The sequence below is a fragment of the Athene cunicularia genome (assembly GCF_003259725.1).
Source record: "Athene cunicularia isolate RWA chromosome 3 unlocalized genomic scaffold, athCun1 chr3_part1, whole genome shotgun sequence".
NCBI classification, from domain to species: domain Eukaryota; kingdom Metazoa; phylum Chordata; class Aves; order Strigiformes; family Strigidae; genus Athene; species Athene cunicularia.
The window spans coordinates 23,900,250-23,916,969 of NW_020799097.1; the positions used below are offsets into that span (position 1 = coordinate 23,900,250).

Consider the following 16,720-nt stretch of genomic DNA (forward strand, 5'->3'; position numbering starts at 1 on the left):
AACTATTCAGTTTAAGGCATAAATCTCTCAATATTTATATGCAGCATGTGTTTAACTGGCAAAAAAAACCCACCAAAATCTGGGCAAGATATAGGATGCAAACTTGCAGCTTCTTATTTATTTTGCTTTGTTTGCATTGATGATATGAATGTACTCTCTTCTGGCTTTATGAAACTGTTTTTCCTTTTAGTTTTTTATTAAACAAGGTTTCAGGAACTCTGGTTTACACTGCTCAAATCCATCATGAAGGCAATGTGACAGAGCAGAAAAAAATGTGAAGTTCCCTGCCCTCCAGTCAGCACTCTCCACTGGTCTTTACAAATGAACATCTGCATTATGTTGCCACCTCTTCACTGGTACCCTTTCCAGTGAGCCTAGAACAGCGATAATAGCTACCTATTAAATAAATGAAGAATAAAATGTTGAGATAATTGCTGCATGAAAATGGGCCGGCCACCCTGACAAGACCTGTCTAAACCATTCTTCCACTGGATAGAGAGATGAGACAGATAACTGAACTCAGCATTTCACTGCATGTTCTATCTCATAACAATACTGAAAAATGTAAGGAATGAGAAAAAAATCCTTTAAACAAGTTACTTACTACTGAAAACACTGGAAATTTATGCAAAGTCAAATTCTGTATAGAGAAATAGCCAAAGATATGATAAGCAAGCAGTTGATACTATTTTCTAGCTCAACAGATGAGATTAAACATGTGTAGATCTGATGCTTAACGCTATTCACCCTTTTGAAAGTTTGTAGGTGATATTTTTAGAAGCATATAGGGCCATATTTTAAAAGGCTACTTAAACTGTTGCTCTGCATACTGTTGCAAGGGTTAATTATTAAGAAACTTGGACTTTTCAAAAACGACTCACGCATGGACATGTGAGACACTGATATAGACCCTAAGGTTCATGATAGTTCTGAAGAGGTCTTAGAGATTGCCATCTAAACTGAAAGCTATGTTTAAAAGCTTGTGTAAAGTGTCTGTTACCTGTACTGTGGATCTAGCCAGATTGTCAATTTTCACATGCTGAAGTAGGCCAATTTGAGCTGAGGATAGGAAGGATCATGATCCTGGTTTTGAGTGTTTGTGGTGGTTTTCTCAATTATTTTTATAAATGAATAAATGAATACAATTCACCAACTGCTGTTCTTTTTCTCTAACATCAAATCTCTCCACATTGTTCTTGGATAAAGTAGCTGACAAATGACCATGCTAATCTATATTAATTCATTTCACAATATATGGCAGGTACATTAACACCTACCTTGATTCTTCCTGAGATCACACTTTAGGACTGCATTTTTTGTCTCTATTTACTTCAAAGTAGCAGTACATTTGTGTGGAATTTCATATTTTCTAAACAGCTCCAACCAAATTATTTAACCAACAGTTCCAAAATTTTAAAATATTAGTTTATTAGGCATTAATAACCCTTCATATTGCAAACATATATACAAAAATGTTTACATATATGAGAACTTAATCTGTACCAGTCAGCATTTATCATTACAGGTTTTCTTTACTTAATGAAAGCCAGGAGGAAAACTTCATCTTAAATGGTCTACAATACCCTTTGAGGCATTTACATTGAAAAAAGAAAGATCCTAAAGAAATATAACTAATTTAGGCCATGCACTTAAAGGCTTTAAATTTTGGAGTTAATACTGGTCACACAGTACACCCTTGGATCTTGCTTTTCCCATGCTGAATCTCAGCTATCAAATTAGCCCCAGTACCATTTATGCTGCGTGACACTTTGAAAACCTTTTTATTCTATAATAACTTACTGTAAGCCCTACTGTATTTCCCATACTAAGTAAAAATTCAAATGTCCTGGTTTGGGGCAGGGGGGGTGTTCAGTAACATAGGAAGGGGCTACAGCAGTGGTCCCCTGTGAGAAGCTTCTAGAAGCTACCCTAGCTTGAAGTAGGACCCACCTTTGCACCAAGCCCGAGCCAATTATTAGGTGGGACTCTGTGATAACGTATTTAAGAAGGGGAACCTGGGAAGAGTTGTTAGAGTTGTGAGTAGAAGTTGCAAGGCAAACATCTGTGCAAATGCTGAGGTCTGTGGAAGGAGGAAAAGAGGGGGAGGTGTGCCAGACCAGAGACTCCCAAGTATCCCATGGCGAGATAGCAGGGCTGTCCCTCCCTGACACCCATGTGGGTCCACAGTGGAGCAGATACTAACCTGCCACTTGTGGTGTGCTCCATGTCAGAGCAGGTGGCTCTGCCCAAAGAAGGCTGGGACCCTGTGGGAAGAAGCAGCCCCCAGTTGTTGTAGTTCAGCACTGGGGGGGGCAACGCACACAGGAGTAGCTAGGGAAACACTGCAGCCCGTGGGAGTGACTCATGTCAGAGAAAATTTGTGGAGGACTGTCTCATGTGAGGGGAACCACGCTGGGGAAGAATGACAGAAATTTCTCCCACCCCTCCCTGAGGTGGAAGAAGTGGAAGGACTGACTGCATCCCCCATTCTCTGCCCCCTCACCACTGTGGAGGGAGGAGGTAGACATTGTGAGCAAAGCTGATCCAGGGAAGAAGAGCGGGGTTGGGGAAAGTGTTTTCAAGATGTGGTCATGCTTCTCACAGTCCTGCAATGTCTGTTAAGTGGTATTGTTGTTAGGGTCTGTATTAAATTTATGTTCTTTTATTCTTCCCCTATCGAGTCTGTTGTTTACTCATGACCATAATGGATGAATCATCCCTCCCTGTCATTGTCTCAATTCCCAAGCCTTTTTCTTAATTTCCTCCTTCCCAGCACTGAGGGTGTAAAAGGGAAGTAAGCAGCTGCATGGTGTTCAGTTGCCCTCTGACCTCAAACCACTGAACCCTTTGCTTTATTTTTTCCTTCCCAGTGCTGGGGTGGAAGGGGGGAGTGACCATCTGTGTGGTGCTCAGTTGCCCTCTGAGTTTAAACCATGACATCCAGTAAGTAGAATTACTTCTATTCTTCCCCTTTAAATTTATCTTCCTGAAATCTGATATTTGCACATTTTAAGTTAGTGTGATGATTCGGTCCTCCATTTACTGTTCTCCCCAGTGACTCTTTACCTATAAGAAGCTCCCGTTTAGTAATAGACAAAGTGAGTTAATTAAATGAAGGGCTGACACTAATTTATTATGTAAATACCTGGAGGCTTCTATTTGCCATGATGCCAAACACCACATCTATAGTATATTTTTTGATTATAAAAAAATGTAAAAGGAGTTGTAATAATTTTCAGAAAATACTAATATATGTTAAAAATAAAATGATGATTTATTCCAGTATATACACACTTCACTATTTCAGTCTGTGAATTTATCAGAATTTCCTGTTATTTGCCTATAACTTATCAGTTGGCATTTTCCCAGTAGAAAAGATACCCAAGAAAAGATTTAAAAGAGAAGTGAAACAGTGAGCATCATGCACAAACAAACTTTGACCACCTATGTTTAAAGGCAAAACAAATGAATGTGATCTGTGAGGTAACCCAGAACTGTAGGTGCCTAAATTATTCTGCAGCACTTGTCTCCTTGTGCAGTAACTGTGGGTTTATGTCAGACTCACTATCAACAACATCAACTGCACAGGTGTCTGCACAAAGTTAATTTATGTTGAATACTGGATAAATTGTGTTGGGTTTCTGTGTGTGGTGGGGTTTTTGGTAACAGGGGTGGGGAATATAGCAGTGGCCCCTGTGAGAAGCTTCTTGAAGCTCCCCCAGCTCCAAGTCGGACCCGCCTCTAATCAAGGTCATGTCACATAGTGATGGTGGCTGTGCCTCTGTGATAACATATTTAAGAAGGGGAATCTGGGAGGAGAGTTGGAATTAAGAGAAGGAGTTGCGAGGAGGACACCTATGCAAACACTGAGGTGAGCTGAAGAAAGGAGAAGGGATAGGGGGGAGGTGCCCTGGAGCAGAGACTCCCCTGCAGCCTGTGGTGAGAGGTCAGGCTGTGCCCCTGCAGCCCATGGAGGCACTGGTGAGGCAGATGCCCACCTGCAGCCCATGGAGGACCCCACGCCAGAGCAGGTGGGTGCATCTGAAGAAGGACAGGACTCTGAGGGAAAACTGCCCTGTTGTAGTTCATCACTTGAAGGACTGTGAGAAGCAGAAGGGACCCATGCTGGAGCAGTTCACAGAGTTGCAGCCCATGGGAGGGACCCACCTTGGAGAAGTTTGTGGAGGACTGTCTCTCATGAAAGGGACGCCCATGCTGGAGCAGAGGAGGAGTGTGAGGAGTCCTCCCCCTGAGGAGGAAGGAGTGTTAGAGATAACAGCTGATGAACTGACCACCCACCCATTCCCCATCCCTCTGCATCACTTGCAGGGAAGAGGTAGAGAAATCGGGAGCAAAGCTAAACCTGGGAGGAAGGGAGGGGTGGGGGAAAGGTGTTTTTAAGATGTGGTTCTATTTCTCACTGTCCTACTCCGATTATAAGGTTAAAAAAAAAAAAAAAATGGGAAAAAATAAATAATAATTAAAAAAAAAAAGTATATAAACAAAGACAATATTGTAGAACATTGTCAAGTTTGATATACTACCAATAGCTTCAGACAGTTTCAACTTCCAGGGAAAAATATCTACACATAAATCTTAATGTGTTATATTTATACAATTGACAATGTAGTACTGAATAAGCTTTATAGTTCTTAACACGGAAATTGGCAACTAACTTATAGAACAAACGAGGAAAGTATGTGGAGATTCAATTGTAGGAATTATTTATTGTTTTTTACACAGTGGGAGAATGTTCTCATCTACTATGAGTTTTTCCTGTCAGGAAATATCCTGAATTAAATGAGAGAATAGTAACAAGTTTATGTTGCTATACATTTTGCATTGGGCAAGTAAAACACTCAGTTGTTTATTTTACACGTCTCTGTGTAAGACTGCATGTATGTACAGGAGTAATGACAAATACATTGATTTCTCTTCTATAATGTGTGAATATGAAGTACTTAAAGTGTCTTCTTTTTATGTATATTTAATGGTTATTCACCTATGGCTTCAGAAGTCTGATTGATTCTCCATTTGGTAAAGTTTTCTGAAGTCTTTTCACTATGAAGAAATTAAATGCATATATTTTTTGTGGAATAATACCACCTCATATACCACCACACTAACTGGTACTTTCTTATGCTGAATGGTATTATAATTACTGTTTTCTTCTGGTTAAAAAAATTAAAATTTCAGTTGACCATTCATTTATTGGATTTTGAGCTCAATTTAAACCATGAAAACAATTAGGATTCTATATTTAAATTTTGTATCTCAATTTTTCCTTTATGAAAAATATATAGATGAAAAATAAAAAAAAATGTGAAAGCTAAAAAACAAAAGATATATATTGGTGGAGCTTAAAAGAACAAAAAAGAAGAAACTGAGCCAGAGGAAGATGAAAAGACACAAAACATAGTGGAGGAAAGAAATGATGGAGGAAGTCTAAGTGCACTCTCAGCAGATAAGTTCCTCTAAGAAAACAGCTGGAGGCAGCAACCCAACTTTCAGCAACAAGAGAAGTACGTCATTGGCAGCGGCTGGATAATGATAAATGCCAATGATGAAAGTGTAGTTGCTGTAGCTGTTGGGTTTTTGTTGTTTAACCTTTAAAGACTACCTCTGGCAATTAGAAAGCAAAAAGGCATACTTAACATGTATACAGTTTTGGGGGTTTTTGAATTTTTTGAGTAGGGCATTGGTTTAGCTATAAAATAATCAAATTAAATGAGGAGTAGCCTGAGGTTTTTTTCAAGATATAGGATAAAATAATGAAGAATTTAACAGTCATCCTGACTGGAAAAGCATATCTATGAGAAAGGCAAATATGGATCATTATCACTGCAGTAAATATTCAACAAAATAGTGAAAATAATTAATTTTTGTAATTCTTACCCATGTAGATACAGCAGAAATATATCACAGGGAATATATCACGTATAGCTCTCTTTTTGAAAGGGAGAACTTTTTTTCTTTGTCCTTGATCAGGTGTTAGAACATGAGGAAACAGAAGCATTAGAACTTTTAATGTCATACTTCTGTAATTAACAAAATTGTCTTGATAACTTTGAAGGTTTTGAGGGTTTTTTTTGTTTTGTTTTTAATACTTTCCATTAAGCCACATATACATAATTTAATCTTGTCAATTTAATCTTTTCCACATTTCAATTCATTAACTGTGTTTGGAGGCTGAATCTTTTGTTTGTCTTGAACATTGCATTACCACCTAATTTATTCCAACTGTCTTTCTGAAATATGGATTTATTGTAAAATCAAAGACAATATCACAGTAAATTTACTGCTGACTCCTTCTTCAGTTTTTCCCTTCCTTCATGTGTATGCCTTTACAGTTTCTTTCTAAAAGTCCTTTCAGAAACTTTTTTTTCCCCTCTAAATTGCCATTTCCAACTCAGTATGTCATACTTAGATCCATCTGAGGCTCATAAAATTCATACCCCACAGTTAAATCTCAGTAGAGTAAGCCTAGTTGACATCCTGAAAACAAATCTGAGATACCAAAACCAGATAAGGCTCAGTAGTTGGTCGTCTTCATTCAAAAACAGGATAGAAGGAGGAAGGTCAGAGGGAAAAGTAAGCAATAAGGAATATAACTGTCAGCCCGTATATGCGGCAATTGCCTTAAGGGGGAAAAACTTTAGAGTTGTGTGTGTTACTGCATTTAAGGTTAGAAATCATATGATGAAAATAAATAAAACAAATACCACAAGAAATAATGCCAGAAGCATTAAGAGAGCTCCTTCAGTTAGCCTTCCCCACAAACCAGGAAATACTGTACTATCCTGTGCTGCAGGAAACTTGTGCTTGAATCCTTTCATCATGAGATGAGTACTGATCCCAAATGTCCCTCTTCCATCATTACCTCCAAGAGTCTTTAAAGAAAGTGAGAGTCAAAACGTAATGAATGAACAAATGAGACATCGAAAGTCAATATAGATGTGTTTGATCTGGGTATACCAGTTTCAGTAAAAGGCTTGGAAACAGATATCTAGGAAATGTGAGAATACATGAGAAAACTTTTTTTTTTAAATACTTTTTTTTAGTTAAGTCTGGTATACTCCTACTCCAAAGTTATGCTTTTTCATTCAACATATGGCCATTATGGGACACTTTCCATTCAATCTGTGAGGCACGTCCTTTATCTAAAACAGCATACTTTTATCCACAAAGCTGTGTATATACTAAATATGGCATGCTGAAATTTAAGATGTCTAAATCCCTTTTGGTTCTTATCCAGTGAGAGCGAGCAAAGCTCAAGGAGTAATTTAGCTGATCAGTCTCTAGTGGAATGCTTTAGGATGAGATGAAACTCTGTTTTGACTCTGCTATCTGACAAATCTCCATCAAGTATAATTGGAATTTAGACATGTAGCATCCATATGTGCAAATCAAATCTCATTCTAAATGTCTGCAATGCCAGAACTGAGTTTTCTGTTCCAAACTTGCTTATATTACAGTATCATCCAACAAAGCATCAGTAAAATCATTAAGAAAATACTATATAGAAGCTATGCTACTACATCTCACTCATGTCTTGAAAGGTAGAAATATCAGCATTATAACCCAAAATCATAATGTCCTCATAAGTATACACAAAACACAGAAAGCAACAGAAAAATATCAATTTATAAAATAAATTTGTTTTGTGCAATATATTTTTTTTCTAATGTCACCTGTACGTATATAGAATTCTATGTTACAAGTTACGTGTTTAAATGAAAATCAAGGATAAGTATATACTGTAGGGAATTACACATAACATGATTTTTCTAGTAGGCTCTTAAGTACGTTTTGGACATTATATTAAAACATACAGACTCTTTTGTTTGTTTTTGACATGTTTTTAAGACGGTACAAAATCAAAGGTACCCTGGAAGTCTTGTACAAGATTTTAGGACACTGGAATTTCAAAATCTCATCCTTATATTGCAACAACAGCTTTCTCATGTAATTACTGCAGTTATATTTTGTGTTCTAAATCATACTGCTCGATTATGAAAAAAAAAAAAAAAAAAAATTACATAAGCCTAGTTAAAAGCAAGAGGGGACTTAACCAGTATTTCTTTTTTTTCTGTCATAGTTTGAACTCAGGGGGCAACTGAGTACCACACAGCTGCTCAAATCACCTTTCCCCCCAAGTTCTGAAAAGAGGGAAATAAAGCAAAGATACCATTCACTCTTCCCTAGCCCTCCAGTGCTGGGAAGGAGGAAATAAAGCAAAAGGCTTGGGAATTGAGATAAGGAGAGGGAGGGATCATCTAAGGCACAGGCAAAAGACAGACTAATTAGGAAAAGAAAAAGAGGAGAGGAGAGGAGAGGAGAGGAGAGGAGAAAAGAGGAGAAAAGAGGAGAAAAGAGGAGAAAAGAGGAGAAAAGAGGAGAAAAATTTAATATGGATACTAATAACATTAGCAGACATCGCAGGACAGTGAGAAGCATTATCACATTTTGAAAACATCTTCCACCATCCCTCCCTTCTTCCTGCACTCAGCTTTGCTCCCGATATCTCTACCTCTGTAGCAGCAGCAGCCCACAGGGCAGGGAATGGGGGGTGCAGTCAGTCCTGCTGCTTTTTCCACCTTGGTGAGGAGGGGAGAAAATTTCTGACATTCTTCCCCTATTTCAGTGCAGTCCCCCTCTCACAGGAGACAGTCCTCCACAAATCAACTCCCACGTGAGTCATTCCCACAAGCGTGTATATCACCCCTGTGTGTTGCAAACCTCCAAGTGCTGAACTACAACAGCAGGACCTTCTTCCCATGGGGTCCTGGCCTTCTTCGGGCATAGTCACCTGAGTCAGCATGGGGCACCCCACAGGCTGTAAACTGGCATCTGCTGCACCACAGACCCCCATGGGTGGCAGAAGGGACGGCCCTGTCATTTCATCACAGGATACAGAGGACTCTCTGCTCCAGCACACCTTCCCCCATTCCTCCTTCCTCTCTTCCAGTGTTTGCACAGATGTTCTCCTCGCAACTTCTACTCACAACTCCACCAACTTCTCCCAGGTTCCCCTTCTTAAATACATTATCACAGAGTCCCACCTAGTTGGTTCAGCCTTGGTGCAAAGGTGGGCCCAACTTCAAGCTGGGGGAGCTTTGAGAAGCTTCTCACAGCGGCCACTGCTGTAGCTCCCTCCCTGCTATCAAAAACTCTCTGCCACTCACTCAAACGCAGGACATTTTCATAACTGATACCTTATTAATTTTAATTCTAAACTGTGTGAATCCTTTGTCAGTCATGCCATATCCCCTAAATTTAATGACACTGTTCCAGTAAATGAAAAATAAATGTTTAAATTTAAATTGAAATATGCATGTTTACATATGGCATAAAATTCAGTTTAATGTGCAAAGGGCAAAAAAGCATATAAAACTGTGCTTTCATTTTCAACACACTATAGGAAATCATCATTTCAGGGAGTTCTTAGTGTATTTATATAATCTAGATGGCATAGGATGTACAAATGAGTCAATTATAACTTCACAGTGACCTTTTCCTTCACTCTATTAAACCTATCCAGAGACTTATGAAACGGTATGAATTGAGTAAATTACTCGAACCTGTATACTGCCAAGAATACAGAGAAGTTTAGTGAAAGGAGTGCTTAGCTCTACATAGTTTTGATGATGAAGATCTCTGCAACCCAACACTGCGATACAGTAAGAGAGGATAAGTTCTATGGGTAAAAATCAGTACTGTGGCAGCACTCTGGTAATCTCTGTAGGGATAAGATATATGGTGCTCAGCAAGCAAGAGCTTTCCTCCCCAGTCAGAGTATAGTGTTAGACTGCAGGTACTGTAAATATCAGATATGCTGACAAACATCCTATTACTTGTGTCAGGATGGCCTGATCAGACACTCAGAGGGAGAAAAGCCCTGTCTGTAATGAAGCTTTGAAGAAACAGGCTATCTATGAACACAATTTCTAAAAAACCCACTCTAATATTAAAAATGGTAATACAATAATGCCATCTAGCTGGAGCAAACATGCCTATTGAAACAAAGGTTCTGAATCCATTGCAAATTATTATATATGCATAAGCTACTTCCATGGACAAGGAAGACAGGGATGTCACTAATGGATCAGACCTGAGCTACCACAAACTGAAAAAATCCATGAATTGGCAAGATAACCTCATTCAAAAAAACTCTCAATGCTACTTGGTGATACTTCTCTTTTAGAGCATATTGCAAGAATTAATTATCTTAAAATAAATTATCTAAAACTCAACCTTAACAGTGTATAGATTCCCTAGCTGTGAACTGAGAAAAGTTTTCCTGAGTAAGGAGTAAGAATCTTCTCCTGAAGTTCCCCAGCTATGAGTTTTGAAAGGCAATATTATCAGAAACACCATTTTACGCTAACATATTATAGGCCAACTTTATACACAAACCTGAAGTCTCAGCCCTATAAAACTGTAAGTAAATTTTCCAACCCTCTCTAATTAGTTCCAATGCCTTCACTTATGGTGACTGCAGTGAATAACTGTTTTTGTAAAGAAGAGTGTTGTTAGGCCCAAACAGATACTTCATTTCTATGCTTTGTACTGTGAAGAAATTACATTCTTCAGAAAAAAACAAACAAATAAAAAAAAAACAAACCAACAAAAAAACCACAACCAACCAACCAACCAAAAACCATGAAACCAAAAACAACCTGTAATTGGGCCACACTCTTTATTTACCAGGTCATTAAACTTAGAACTGTTGCAGCCCAGGCACACATACTACACCACAATCCACAATCAGTCAGGAATATATTGTGCAAAACTAGGTATCATTGCTGAAACAACACCAAACCTTGCCCTCCTATAGAAACTGGAACTGAAAACTGAAGCCCTTGCATCTAGCAATGTTACCATTAAATTGTGAAAGCAGCAGGAAATCCAAGGCAGTAAGTCTTATGAAAAAACCCACAGCCTGGAGAACGAATTGAAACAGCAAGGGATAGAGGCATGCTTAGAACATACTGAAAAGATTATACTAACAGCAAGAAAGTGATAATGACAGCAGATCAGCAAGACCTCATAACAGTCCAAAATTACTGATTCTAAAAAGTTGAGAAACTGCGTAACAGACCTAAAACAATGCAGTTGCCAAGAATTACAGCATGTACTTGACAGTCAGAAGAGCACCATAAAGTTGTATTTGCAAGTACTAAAAGTCTAATAAATGACTCAGTAGGATGCTGAGCAGAAGCTAGAATAGTAGGACCCAGAGGAAAGAAATAAATGTTAAGGGAAGAAAATCAACTCTTCAAAATAAGCAGAGCATTAACAGAAATACCTTTGAACAGGAGAAGAACAAAACTTAACTTAGATTTTTGTGTTGCTCAGACAAAGGCAAATAAATATTAGAACTATCTTGATATGGTTGATTAAAAACTGGAACTGTGCCACTGTCCCCATAGTAAATTGAAACTTGTTTCATTTTGAATTGGTATTAAAAATCTCCCCCTGCCTCCAGCACCAGAACACAAAATTTTGAAAAAAAGTTATGTATATTTTTGTTTTAATTTATTCTTTAAAATATTCCAGCATATGATCTTTCATTTTTTTGTACAAGGGCACCTCTTTATTTAGACTGTCTTTAGACTTCAAAGTGCACTGAATGTTATGTTAGAAGGAAATATTGTCTTACCTTGTAAAATGCTATGTGTAAACTAACCCAAGGAAAGGACACAGATTTACTACTAGAGTAAGTCAAAACTAATTTAAAATACATAGTAACATACATAGAATCAAACACAGACCCTAAGCATTCTGATAAATTTTTCAAATCTGACATACAAAAGAGTAGTCTCCTCATTCTAATCTTAAAATCAGACCCTCAATACACAGTTCAATTTTCAAGAGTTTTGTTATTCACAACTCCAAGAAAAGTCAGGGATGAACATGTGCACAACTTTCAGCACATCTTAAAATCAATTAATTATTTTTGAAACCTGAAAATTATTTTTGTAACTGATTTTTTAAAGTTCACAGATTTCCAAGTGCCCGCAAGATATTTTTCTTTATAGAGAGGTAGGAAAAAAGTTCAATTTTAGTCAAATAGTCTGTGAAGTAAAAGTATTTTCTTTATATCTTTATTATCCAAAAGGATATGTGTTAACTCTAGATTCAGTTATTTGGGAATAGAAGTCCCATTATCAGATTTGTATTGATAGTTGCTGATAAAGGTGATGTAGACTTTATTTAAAAGCAACTTGAGTATACTGTAAGCCTTAAACATGTTTAAGTCTTCACATTCACAATTGTCATGGTCCTAAAGCAAATACTCATCTTTTCAAGATGCATGAAGTTAAGAAAATAATCGTCCTTTGTTGCACTGCTAGACAAACCCAAGATTAATAAAAAGACAACTCATTCCCTACTGCTCATCCTGTCTGGAATAGAAACCCTTAAAGCTCATTTTCTTACACTGTGATTATCAGTATGTTTGTTAGTGTATCTCTTTACCTTCCACTTAGATGGAAGTAATAGTGTGGATTTTTTTTTTTCTGGGTAAAAGGTCCAAGCCTTACTGTTCCTCTTCATTCTGAACATAACAAAAGAATTTATCTGTCTGGATGGGCAATTCCTTCAGTGTATTATTGTGACTGATGAGCTATCAGTCTGCACACATAATACTACATAAAACTACCTTTTCAAGTCCAGGGAAAAGAGTAATAATTTAACCCACAGAAATTTCATTCAACTCTGCCCTACTAAAATCCTAAATCCATTGAGAAAGATATATTGTATAGAATGAATAGAACTTGCGTGTCATTGCACTACATGGAGGTTTAGTGTTTTCCGCAAGTCTGAGCTTCCATAGGAAACATACACCATACAGTTTAATAATACATTGCACACTCTGCACACACACCAATATTTGTATTATTGTTAAACATTCTTGCAATCAGCAAGTAGACTGCTATCTTCATTTTATTATAAAGATGAAAAACAATGCTTAATTAAAATCCTTAAAAAGTCAGGGGGAAAAAAAATAATTTTTAAAAAAAAAAAATGGAACAGTTTTGAATAAAGAAACCATTAAGATGCCAGGACGCTCTTCTATTAGTAGCATTTTCACTTTTTTTTTTTTTTTTTTTTTTTAATACAGTTGCATTTTCTCTTATAAAAATATATTGTACTTTGCAGAATCAAGAAGACTACATATTACTGCATACAAATTTGAGTTGATGCATTTGTCAGACATTTCCATATTTTAAATGCTTGTCCATATATAAAAATGTAAAGTAAAATAATATTTTCTATAAAATTTAATGACTTTAAAGTCAAAGGTCATTTAGTGACAAAAAGTCACTTTTAACTAAATAATATATTTTACTAAATAATATAGAACAGTTCAGTTTGGAAATGAAAAGAGCCCTATCTCTTCAGAGACAAGTCCCTCTATAGTAAAATGTTCCGCAATGTGATAACTTTGTACTTTTGCCTGTTTTTCCTGAATACATACCTTTATTGAGGTACTGAATTTGTTTTAAGATAAATGAACTCAGTTGATTTTGCAAAGAAACAATGTTTACATCTCAATGATATGCTATGAAAGCATGCAGAAAATTATATTTTGTGCAGCTAAACATTTGCATTAATTTATGGTGAAATAGTTAAATATTTTTTCTTTAACTGCATTAAGGAAGTCAGGAATACAGTCTTTCAAAAACTTGCACATGAAATACATCTTTTGTAATTACAGAAGTACATACAGACTGTACATTCTTCAACTTATTGTAACACATTTGTTCAGTGTTTCACTACAGAAAAAGTGTAATATAAGTGAAAGTAATTTCATTTTTGGTTTTCTACAGGTAGGGGTTCTCAGTCGTTTATCGAGGAATTAAATTGATTTTACAGAAAGACAAGTAAAAACGCATCTCGGTACACTGCAGTGTAATAAGAATACTTGAAAATTATTATTATTTTATGAATAATTATTCAGTTATATATTTAGAATCATCAGAAAACAGTGGATTGAAATGAAAAATTATGTAGGTATTAAAACACCTAACATGATCAGACAAAGTACTTAGATGTATATCTGATTTTTTTGCTAAGATTCAACAATGAGTACATATTAAGACACAACTTGAAAAATCCACTATCGACCCATTCAACAGTGTGTGATTTTGAATATGATTTAATGTGTTTCATTAGAAAATGTATTTACAACTTTGAAATTTTAATTCATTACTCTGAGTGGATATTTTCACAAATATTACTAGATGATTTTTTTTTTTTTTTCCCTAGTGTCCAATGTGTTTTCTTACCAACTCTACTGTGGTCATTTTTATGTTTAAGTGAAGATACAGACATGCGTGTGTTAATGCATTTGTGCAAATATCTATGAGATAGTTTTAAGACAAATCCAAAATCTACAGTTTGAATTAAGACAAGGAGAAAAAGCCATACCTTTTCTGGATCGGTTGTTGTAATGACCCACACACAGTGTGCATTGTCTTCATATTGAACTGGATAATTTGGTGATGTAATAATCCCACTTGGTCCACGTAAATTAGAACCACATGTTCTAGCTAAAACGATAAACAGCAAATCAGAGCTTCTGATCAGTTTCTCCATTTAAAATAAACATAAAATTACCCTATCATTAATAAAAACTTGGTGTGAAAGTATTATTATGCTGATATAATAACATGCTGATTCTATAACATTCTGCCTTTGGAGATGTTTCAGCCAGTCAAAAAAAATCCTGATAAATGACCTACAGGGGAAGGAAACCAGTACTTTTCACTTTATCAGTCCTGTATTTACATTAATTTATTCTTACTTTATGTAAATTATTTTTTCAGAATTATCACATCAATATTCTATTTAGAGAGATTTACTCTCTCCAAGTGGATGGAGGGAGACTTCTATGTATGAATGTAAGAAGGGCCGGTGTGTGCTTCATGATTTCTCCATGACTGGAGAGAAAAAAAACATGTATCACAATGTTTAACTCTATGTAACTGCATATCCTTAACCTAAAGTTAAACTTCTGTGGTGTCTTATCTCTTTACACGAGAGAAAATAAAATTAGGAAAAAAAAAATAGTTCTAGGCAGTAGCTTGATATTTGTAAATCACAGATATTTGTGTGAAACTATCACAAGTCTTCTGCCATATTCAGCAAATCTGGATAGTTAACATTTTTTAAAATAAATTTCTTTATGAATTAAGTTATTTTTCCAAAGAGCATTAGGAAGACATTTTCTAAAATATTCAAACTTCTCAAAATATTCAGTATCTCAAAGTATTAAAAAAAATTTAGACATATAATTTCCAGTGACATCAAATGGAGTTACAGAACTCAGAACATATTAAAATTTTACTGTCAGGTTGATGGTACTACAACATTTTGGCAACATGTTAAAATAAATAGTCTAGATAATACCATTTCTAAGAATTTACATACTGTATGTCTTCAAATATCTGAATCTCAGAACCTATCTGCATAACTTCCATTAACTTCTGATATAATTTAGACTGTTCATTTACTTGAGTTTCAGTATGGAGAAGAGGAACAACTGAATTCCTTAAAAACCTTGGTCATTCTTTTTCTGAATATTGAAATAAAGTAGGCAACATATTTCTGGTACTTTGGAAAATTATAGTTTTGTCGTTCTCTGTGGATGCCTCCATTCCGAAGAATGAAACGAGCATTTCTTTACCTCACAAACTTGCTGGGAGGAAGCCTGCTCTTCTCCATTAATAGAAATATGATTGGTACAAATAGGAAAAAAGTAAAGTAGAGGAAAATTACTTTCAGATTTTCTATCTTTCCATCACAATCTGCTACCAGCACTTGGTCCTTTGTTGCTATGTTAGAGACTAGACTTTGAGAACTAACTCCAAGTGTACACTGATTCAGCTAAGACTCAGTCTTCTGTGAAAATGTCTATTGAGGTTTATGACAGAAAGTGTCTTAACACACTTCCATGGATTACACTTAAGTCTCAGACACATCCCATGGAAATCTTCTGTAACGATCTCAGAAGAAGACAAAAAGCCTCATCCACATAGGTAATTCTACCAATTATTATTGTCGCTGACAATTATTAACAAGCTGTCTGTGCTTAATGTGGAAAAAAAAAGAACTAATCACATTTAAATATGCCACTGTATGTTACCTACTAGCATTACAAAAAGCTTGTCATATTGCTGCTCTATCAATCAAAATATATTCTTTTATTGCTATGAGAGCAGATCCATAGGATCCAAAATAGAGGACATTCTCTTTCCAGTAACTGGTGGAACAATCATACTTCCAGCACTGCAACTAAAAGACAATATTTATTAATCTACTTTCAATTCATCCTTCACAAGTTCTGATAAAGTAGGAACTAATCCAGTGGTGCAACTTTGTACAATAAGCTTTTGAATACAGTTTGTACCTTCTCTAGCTATCCACAAAGAAAGGCTACGAAACATCTCCCTTTAAGATCTTTTTTTCAGTCAAGCTGTTATTCTCTTTATTTTTCTTCTATCTGAACTTTGAGGGGAAGGAAAAATGGGGGGAGGGGGAAGCCAAGCAAGAACTACAATTGAAATTCTGCCCCGAGGTCTGTTTAGGAAATGCAAGAAAGAAAGGAAAGGAAAAGAAGGAAAAAGGGAAAGGGAAAGGGGAAGGGGAAGGGGAAGGGAAAGGGAAAGGGAAAGGGAAAGGGAAAGGGAAAGGGAAAGGGAAAGGGAAAGGG

The 16,720-nt window shown here is 36.3% G+C and overlaps 1 protein-coding gene across 1 annotated transcript in view; it reads right to left on the reverse strand.

Moving 5' to 3' along the window:
* The window catches only part of CSMD1 (CUB and Sushi multiple domains 1), a 1,016,265-nt gene that overhangs the window by 392,067 nt on the left and 607,478 nt on the right, over nucleotides 1-16,720 (reverse strand). Inside the window, exon 10 of the mRNA XM_026844050.1 lies at nucleotides 14,437-14,558. Within this exon, the coding sequence (XP_026699851.1) occupies nucleotides 14,437-14,558 (122 nt within the window). The remainder of the gene's footprint in view (nucleotides 1-14,436; nucleotides 14,559-16,720) is intronic.